Here is a 9931-nt window from a genome sequence, read left to right on the forward strand (position 1 = left end):
TTGCTTTGCCTGAATTTAGAGAGAGAAAAGTGTTTTGATGTCTAGAAAACGAAAGAAAATGAGAAACCAGAAACACTAAACGTTTGAGGGCTTTTTTTTTTATTTTTTAATGAGAAGGGCTGGGTTTTTCTTTTTTTTATTATTATTTAAATGAGAAGGGTTGGGTTGAGTCTGGGTGAATTTTTTTTTGGATGAAATGGGTCTCAATGGGTTTTTAGTTAAAACCCAATAATTATTGGGTCTAATTGGGTTGATGCCCATTTAACCCAACTAATAATTGGATGAGTTTGAGTTCAATTAGAGTGGGTGGGCAAATGGGTTTGACCTTACTTTACTACCCCTACTTACTACAAAAGAAATGAGACAAATTTACAAGATTTTACAAGAACCAAAATATCATAAAAAAAAAAAACAGCAGAAATTCTCCAGTGGAGTCTGAGATTTGGATTGGTTCAACTACTTTTAACTTTTAAGCATCACCTTCCACAATTATGTTTTTAAAGCCCTCAATTATTGCTCTCCTGACTGCATATAGAGCGGCTTTCGCTTTTCCCAGTAGGAATCTACAATAACCAACCTGATGTGGAAAACTATTATTGGACTATTTGGATCCCACTGACAACAAAAACTTTACCATTAAAGTTCAACTTTCTACATCAATACAAAATAGACTCTCAAACGAATAGTTGATATCAACTTGAATCTTTATCTTACCCTCAATGAATTTGAATCACACCCACTTCTTTTTTGATAAACATCCACCACTTTCTTATACCCAACAAAAATATAAAAATATATACAAAAGAAACACAAACCAAATTTAAGTTGATGGACTATTACATAGTATTTTCCCTTGTACTTCGCTTTGTGTGGGCATCCATTCATGTCTTCACCTCCAACCTAGCAAGCCGGAAGTATGGCTTGCCCACACTCCCCCAACCTTTTGCAATCATTGGAAACAACTTCGAGCTGGGCAAATTACCCCCATCAAGCAATTACCAAGCTCTATCACATATAGACCTTTCAAGACTCTCAAGCTTGGGAGCATAACAACCATAGTCATTTCCTCTCAAAACATTGCTAAAGAAGCACTTCAAAACTATGATCAAGCCCTCTCTAGCCGAACTATCCCAAAGATGCCCCAAATTTTTGACCACCACAAAGTTTCAATGGGGGTGGATCAGTGGATGCCCACAAATTCTAGGGAGACCATGGGGTTCTGTCACGTGACACTTTGCTACATTAATTTTTTGCACTATTTACCTAAATATATCTATAAAAAAAATGTATAGATCATGTTATTCTTATTAAAATTATCTTTGGTGAAAGATCGTCCCTCTTAAAAGTCCAAACCCATTAAAATTTATAAATAAAAAAATTTGATTTATATTTCAAGTTGCCTTTTAAAATGTTGAATGTGTTCAACATACATCACAATACAACCCCAAGTTGATAACTAAATCTTTTTTAATAAGAATATTTTAATCTTTCAAAATATACATGAACCAAAAAAAAAAAAAAATGTATATTTCATGGAAATATATGTAAATATCATATTAAAATTTTCTTAGAATGATATTTCATTTAAGCTACCCCTATAATACTCTAATAACATAAACACGATATCATAAAAATTCTATGATATTTCCATAGACAACTAAACATTAATATGATATCATAAATATCTTATGCTAACTCAAATGTATTAAAGAAACAAAAACCTATGATTAAGCAAACACGTAACTTATTAGACAACATATATAATAAAATCAATATATGGAATATTTAAAATGCTTTTATCATTATTAAACTACAATATTTCTACATTGTTCCTTTATACTTTAAATTTTTGCCTTCCAATGATGAATTTGTTACTTCAACTAATTTCTATGACTATTATGCAATAGTCTAAATTCTTTGTCCTCTTGAGACTAAGCTAAACTAAAATAAAATATTCTTTATGTCCTTAACTTCGTATTACTTTAATTCAATAAAAACCGCACATTACTTCGTGTTATTATTTTAATATATTTTGAACATTCTATATAATATTTTCACATGACAGTTTAAAACATTATCGGTGTGCATCATGCGGATGCTTTTGCTAGTTTCACTAAAATATGGACAACGTGACTACATCTTATACATTCTTATTGTGATTACCAATTATCATTTTGCATGGTACAAATAGAGACCAGGGCCTGCTCAATGTATAATGCAATTGAGGCAACCGTCTAAGGCCCCAAATTTAAACAATAGAAATATCTCTTTGCCACTGTGAGATTAATTAGGCCTCGAATATTAACCAATAAAAGTAAAAGAAAGCCCTCAAATTTAAGTAATAGGGATATTTTTTTACCATTAAGAGTATTAATTAAGCCCCAAACATTAACCAATAAATCGAAAGTATTATTAAGTTTTATATAAAAAATTAAAAAAAATTAAAAAAAAAAAAAAAAAACATTGAATATGCAACTAAAGTGTTCAATTCTCTATGTGAGTCATTAATCTCCCAAGCCCAGAATCTGAAAAATCATACTCTCTCTCTCTCAAAAAAAAAAAAAAAAATCAAAAGACGGACAAAAAAATAAAAATAAAAATCAATCTCGAACCTCAAATATTCTTAATCAATTGTTGGAAAGTGACTTTTTCATACGTTTCTTAGCAGCGCATTGGACCCTCCTCTCCGTTGAGCGTTGCCCTCCTTCAAGTTTTGGACTACTCTAAAATGTCTTATTCTAGCTTACTTTTGTCATTGTTTGGTTCTTGCTACTTTGTTTTACCTTCTCAGAGTGTTTACTTGGTTGTTTGATACTTGCTACACTGTAAAGCATTAACCTTCTGACAAAGCATAGACGTGTCAAATTTTACTGATTTACAAATTGGGATGGGCTAGGGTCCTGGGGACATGTGGTAGCATAGTAATCTCCAACCACTTAGCACTACGTACTTTTCCCTTAGGCATTTTTATTTTATTATTATTTTAGTAAAATAAGTTTTCATTTTTTTAATAAAATTTTACGTTCAATTTCTTCTTTGTCTCTATGTATATATTTATATATATTTTTTCGGTTTCTTATTATAATATTCTAATTGTTAACTAAAAAAATTAATTCTGCGAATAAAAAAAAAAAGTATAACTAATCAATTATGCCACACACACACAAAAAAAAAAAAAAAAAAAAATAAGGAAGGAAGAAGAAGAAGAAGAAAAAAAAAGTGGATTAGTTATATTGAAGAAAATATTAAGGAAACTTGAATGCAAAATTGTTTTTCAATAACTTTGTATCTTAAAAATTAGGAAAAATATATTTAAATAAAAATTGACATAAAAAGTTAAATAAAAATTTATTATTTAAATATTATAATATGAGATAAGGCCCCACATAACATTTTTGCCTTAGGCACTACAATGTATTGAGCTGGCGCTGATAGAGGCTATAGAAATAGGGTTTGCCCTGCTGAAGATGAATTTTACAATATAATTGGAGCACTGGGACCATTAGACATACGAATATATCTTTAATTGGACAATTTGGATTCCATCTACAGCTAAAACTTCACCAGATAGTCCAAATTTAATTTTCAAAAAAAAAAAATGCTAGTCCAAATTTCTATTGAAAACAAAATAGGCTCTTAAACCAATGGTTGATTTTATATTCGATAACCTGAGTTGACTATTCCATCAGAATCTGGTTCAAATCCTCAATCAATTTCAGTCACACCTTACCCCTAACTTTCTTATTCTGGAAGAACACTCACCATTTTCTACTATCCAATACAAGAAATACAAACCAATTTTGAGTGAATGGACTACTACCTAGTATTTTTGCTAATACTTCCACTTCTGTGGTTATCAATTCGTGTGCTCACCTCCAAACTAGCAAGCCAGACTCTTCCCCCAAGCCCCAAGCCTTTTCCAATCATTGGAAACCTCTTTGAACTTAGCAACTTACCCCACCGAGATCTTGCAAAGCTCTCAAAAACTTATGGACCCTTAATGACTCTCAAGCTTGGGAACATAACAACAATAGTCATTTCCTCTCCAAACTTAGCCAAAGAAGCACTCCAAAAAAATGGCCAAGCTTTCTCTAGCCGAACCATCCCAGATATGGCGAGTGTATTTGACCACCACGAATTTTCAATTGGGTGGTTGCCCACAAATTCGAAATGGAAGAACCTTAGAAAAGCTTGTGCTACCCAAATATTTGCTACACAACGTCTTGATGCCACACAAGCCCTTCGACAAACGAAGGTACAAGAGCTAATTGACCATGTTAGCCAAAGTTGCCAAAGTGGTTCACCCATTGATATTGGTCGAGTAGTGTTCACAACAGTTCTTAATTCAATATCAAGCACTTTTTTCTCTATGGACTTGGCCCAATATGACTCTAATTTGTCCCAAGAGTTCCAGGACATAGTGTGTGGTGTTGCCGAAGAAACTGGAAGGCCAAATATTGCAGATTATTTTCCAGCACTTCATTTGATTGATCCCCAAGGTGTACGCAAAAGGACAAGGATTTATTACACAAAAACATTTGGGATTCTTGATGATATCATCAAGCAACAACAACAATTAAGAGCTCCATCAAACGGTTCTAAAGCAGACAACGATGCACTAGATTCACTCCTCAGTCTCATTGAAGAAGATAATTCAGAGATAAGTCTCCTTGATATCAAACATTTGCTTCTGGTAATTGACTACCTCTTTAAAACTATGGTTCTAAGAAAATATCTGAAAAACAATTATATACCTAATACTATTATTTAATACTTGCATGTGATGTATTTCGCTCAACAAAAAAAAAAAAAAAAAAAACTTTGTGATGTATCATGTATTTGATTCAAATCTCATCTCTTCCTCCTTCGTTATATATCTATAACAAAAATAATAATATTTAATACTAGGTGAATAGTTTTGAATTTTTTGAATATAAACTTGTTCTGAGTAGTAGAATTTTATTTAAATTCATTATAATGGATCAAGAACTTCTGCTCCAGCAGGAGATATATAATTTTTGATTTTGAGACAAGGATTCACTTTAAAAAAAATAAGGTTTTTGATAAGACGGATTAATTTCATGAGACCTGTATCAGCTTTTATTTTTGTTTTTCCTTTTTTTTTTTTTTTATATATGAATTTTTTTACTTTCAGGAAATGAGTAAATATATTCTTGGTTTCAATGAGTAAATAGTATTTGTGATTGTGACAATGTAAAGTTTGTTTAAGATCTACTTATTTTGTTGAAATTAAAGATTTTTTTGCTGAAAGTACTATAGATAAAGGTAAAAGTTAGCTGAAATAGTTCAGTGGAACTCATGAATAATAGCAAAAGTGCAATAGAGCCCATAAATAATAGCAAAAATAAGTTGAATAGTAAAATAAACTGATTTTCTAATGTGGAGCCAAACGCACACGTACTAGCTCCTCACCATTATTGATAGTTTGAAGTCAGCATATTCATCATCATTACTCATTTTGACAATTAAGGAAAGTCTTTATGAATTAGATGACCCCCATTTCGCCAATCAGGCCATATGTTGATTTCCAATGCACATTTATATGGGTACCATTTTAGACTGTTAATTGGTGCAATTCAGAAATTTGTGAATTTCACATAATATTTAAAGCAGGAATGAATGCTAATCAATCTGTATGACCAGTTTTCATCATCAAATAGCTTCAACAAACTTGATGGCTAGCACTCCTTGGGATCTTTGTTAGTTTGTGGGCCTTAACCTTTAGCACCATTGGCAATGTTATGGACTGATAATTACTAATATGAATTGTTGTGATTTGATTGACATTATTTTTATGGGGTTCACTACTCCATACTATTTGTATTATGCACTGACCACAATAGGCCATAAACTTAGGCAATCAATTCTCATACTCCTTTATTGTAGGACTTGTTTCTAGCAGGGATCGGCACAACATCAAGCGCTGTGGAATGGGCAATGACAGTGTTATTACAAAACCCGGAAAAAATGGCAAAAGCTCGAGATGAGCTTAAAGAAGTCCTAGGCAAGGATGGGCATGTTCAAGAATCAGACATCTCAAAGTTCCATTATCTTCAAGCTATAGTGAAAGAAACTTTTTCGATTGCACAATCCTGTGCCTTTTCTAGTACCCCATAAGGCTGAAACAAATGTAGAAATGTATGGCTTCATTGTGCCCAAAAATGCACAAATACTAATAAATGTGTGGGCAATGGGACGAGACTCAAGCGTATGGCAAAATCCAAATGTATTTATGCCTGAAAGGTTTTTAGTGCAAGACATTGACTTTAAAGGCCGAAATTTTGAGCTCATTCCATTTGGAGCTGGAAGAAGGATATGCCCTGGATTGCCATTAGCTAACAGAATGTTGCACTTGATGTTAGCTTCTCTTCTTCACTACTTTGCTTGGAAGCTCCCAGATGAGATGAGGCCAGAAGACATGGACATTGGTGAGACGTTTGGGATTTCCTTACAGAGGGCAGTGCCCCTCCAAGCTATTCCCATAAAATCCTTAGAACTTTGATTTTCTGTTCTTAGTCAGATATAAATGTGAATTTTTCTATGTTTAAACTAATTTCTTCAATATTAGGATTTTGCATAAGCATAATAAAGGAAAACAATTATATATCACGCACCATTAGTTTTCAGTTCTATTATGGATTCTAGTTAACTCAATTAGTAAACTCATTTGTTGTCAGATAAGGTTCGAATTCCACCTAGTGCCCGATAATCTTGTTTTCAAAATGGAGATAATCGTTGGCATTTATCTTGGCCTTCGTATTTGTCTTTCATGTCTATCCAAACTTTTGGATGAGAGATTGCCTCATATGGAATTGGAGGTGATGAAATCAAAGATGGTAATAATGTGATGCTCTAATTTGATTGATTGTGTGATGTGTGTGGGTGTATGATGAGTCCCACGTTGGGTATTTACTAGGTTGAACTGAGCTTTATTAACAACTGGAATGAGTCTCAATTTTGACTAGTCCTTTTGAGGTATAGCGCAGATGTGACTAGCGCTTTTCATTGGGTCGTTACATATGGTATCAGAGCCGGCTCGGCAATCCCATGTGGGCTCAGAGACACTACCCCACAAAGTGGGCTCTAACGAGGATGTTAGGGATTTAAGTGGAGGATATTGTGATGCCCCAATTTACTTGATTGTGTGATATGTGTGGGTGTATGATGAATCTCACGTCAGGTATTTACTAGGTTGAATTAGGCTTTATTAACAACTGTAAGGAGCCTCAGTTGTAGCTAGTCCTTTTGAGGTATAACGCAGATGTGACTAGTGTTTTTCCTTGGGTCATTACATATGGTATCAGAGCCGGCTTAGTAATCTCATGTGGGCTCAGAGACACTATCCCACAAAGTGGGCCCTACCGAGGATGTTAGGGATTTAAGTAGGGGAGATTGTGATGCCCCAATTTGATTGATTGTGTGATGTGTGTGGGTGTATGATGAGTCTCACGCTGGATATTTACTGAGTTGAACTAGACTTTATTAACAATTGCAAAGAGCCTCAATTGTGACTAGTTCTTTTGAGGTATAGCGCAGATGTGACTAACGTTTTTCCTTGAGTCGTTACAAATAAAATTGAAGAAAAAGTAAAAGAGAGGGAGAGAACATAGAGATTATGTAATTCAGCTCGAAAGCTTCCATCCATGGATAAAGTCATAAGTGGTTACATCTTTTTATATTCTTAAATGAATTTACAATAAACTCTAGGCAGGTATAAAATTTTAAATAGAGACTACAGCAATAAGGTTGACCCTAGATGGATTTTACAATATATAATTGGACCACTCGACGCATTAGACATACTAAATCAATAAAGCGAATGCAAAAATGATTTTTCAATATATTTGGACCACTGAAAGCATTAAACCTGCTAAATCACATAAAGCAAATACGTACGAAACCACTTTTACTGGACAATTTGGATCCCTTCAATAGAAAAATCTTCTAATTAATAGATCACTTAAATTTTTCATCTGAATTATGTTCTAAACAAATAGTATAGATACATGTATCATATCATTGCATTTAAGTCCATGTCTTTTTTTTTTTTTTTTTCTTCCTAACTTCGTACAAAGTAGATACTAGACACTAGACAAGTCTGATAAATCTTCTAGAATTATTCTACTTTAGGACATCAAAGCATGCTCCATGTTTTTCATTTTAGACTGTCTTCTTTAATATTCTCAATGAAAATATAAACACAAGAAACGTAAACCAACATCAAGAATTAATGGACTACTACCTAGTATTGTTGCTCATACTTCCCTTTGCATGTGTGGGTATCAATTCGTGTGCTCAGATCCAACCTAGTTGTGGGGGGGGGGGGGGGGGGGTGTCCCTTAGTAGGAGCTTTTTCCCTCTTGCCTAGTACAAGTCTTCTCTCCCTCTTTCACTGGGGGTTTTAAGCATCTACAACTCTTTGCAAAGTGTTTGAAGTTTTTTCCATCTCAACCACGCGATCGGACTTCACGTGGTGTGCGCACGAGCCTTCAAGTTCTCTCATAGAACTGCTTGGATGATGGGTGCTGATCAAACGTTTGTAGATATGGGAATAATGCCTTTCCAAGTTAGGTTCAAGTTTGGGTTTCAAATGGAGCGGCTTCTTCTCCTTTGTTCTATTTATGGTGTTCTGGGCCTTGGTGAGACCGATTGTCTCAGGTATTTTGGGGGTTGGACCAGAAAAAGCAATGGTTTCATGGAGGTTTTTGAGAATCATAGAGTTGCTAGCTGTGGTGGGTCGGAGGAAGAAAGATTGAAGGAAGTCACTGGTGTTCAGATTCCGATGGTTGCTAGTCAGGCGTGGCTATGTCCGAAGCATGCGCACTCAATAGCTTTGTCAAATCACACAAGCTCCAACAACACCTTGACCCCAACGCCCTCCTCAACTGTGCACTCCCGTGATTCCCAAGGGTCTTCTGTGAAGGGTAAGAATGTAATTGTAAAGGCCCTGGTTTTGGGCTCTCCATTGTTGGCATCTGAGGCCCAATTTTCACCCAGCCCGTTTCCCAAAAATAACCCCTCTCCTTTCAATGAGCCCACCAATTCCCCTTTATGCCCACAAAGAGGGCTTTTAAAAAGGGTTGCTGGAGCCCAAGGAAAGAAAACTCAAAACTTTTATATGCAAGCACAAGTTAAGTGTCGGGCTCTCGGGTTCATTGGAGAGAGTGGGGGGTAGTTGTTGCTTTTCCTCCCAGTTGTTGTATGCTCTCTCAGTTATACCTCTGTTTTCAGTTAAATGAATATTTCATGTAATTATCAAAAAAAAAAAAAAAAAAAAAAAAGATCCAACCTAGCTAGCAAGCCGCAAGCACTTTGTTGTAACTTTGATTGTTTGCTCTTAGCCCAATATGGATGTGAATTTATCTTGCTTAATCTAATGTCTTCAATATTATGATTTTGCATAATCATAATAGAGGAAAATAATTATATATAGTAAGTTCTAGTTAACTCAGTTTGTAAAATTTTTTTGTTGTCAAATAATATCCGAATTTTGCCTACACGTGCCCAGTAATATTGCTTTCAAAATGGAGATAATCATTTGACATTTATCTTGGTCTTCATATTTGTTTTTCTTGCGATCTTTAACACCATTGATAATGTTGAGGACTGACAATTACTGACAATTGCATCCACATGATAAAGTCTTAGGTGGCTATATCCTTTCTATTCTCAATTGTATTTACAATAAACTCTAACCAGGTATAATTAAACAGAGACTACAGCAATAAGGCTAACCATAAATAGGCTTTACAGTATAATTGGAATGGTCAGAGCATTAGACATAATTTTTTTTTTTTTTTTTTTTTTTTTTTTTGAGAAGAAAGAGCATTAGACATACTTTATCAATAAAGCGAATATGAAAATGATTTTACAATATTATAATTGGACTACTCGAAGCAATAGACAAACC

At 34.2% G+C, this 9931-nt stretch overlaps 1 protein-coding gene and 1 pseudogene across 1 annotated transcript; both read left to right on the plus strand.

The window, feature by feature from the left end:
* The first annotated feature begins 822 nt into the window (after positions 1 to 822).
* On the plus strand, positions 823 to 6523 carry LOC115991275 (annotated as a pseudogene).
* Positions 6524 to 8359: 1836 nt separating this feature from the next.
* Positions 8360 to 9406, plus strand: LOC115992551. The gene has a single exon (XM_031116756.1). The coding sequence runs from the start codon at positions 8537 to 8539 to the stop codon at positions 9194 to 9196; it is 660 nt and encodes a 219-aa protein (XP_030972616.1). The 5' UTR covers positions 8360 to 8536; the 3' UTR covers positions 9197 to 9406.
* The last annotated feature ends 525 nt before the right edge of the window (positions 9407 to 9931 follow it).

This window comes from Quercus lobata, chromosome 5, assembly GCF_001633185.2.
Source record: "Quercus lobata isolate SW786 chromosome 5, ValleyOak3.0 Primary Assembly, whole genome shotgun sequence".
NCBI classification, from domain to species: domain Eukaryota; kingdom Viridiplantae; phylum Streptophyta; class Magnoliopsida; order Fagales; family Fagaceae; genus Quercus; species Quercus lobata.

Excerpts from the sequence above, each read along its gene's own strand:
- LOC115992551 (XM_031116756.1), top strand. The coding sequence starts at position 8,537 with ATGATGGGTGCTGATCAAACGTTTGTAGATATGGGAATAATGCCTTTC.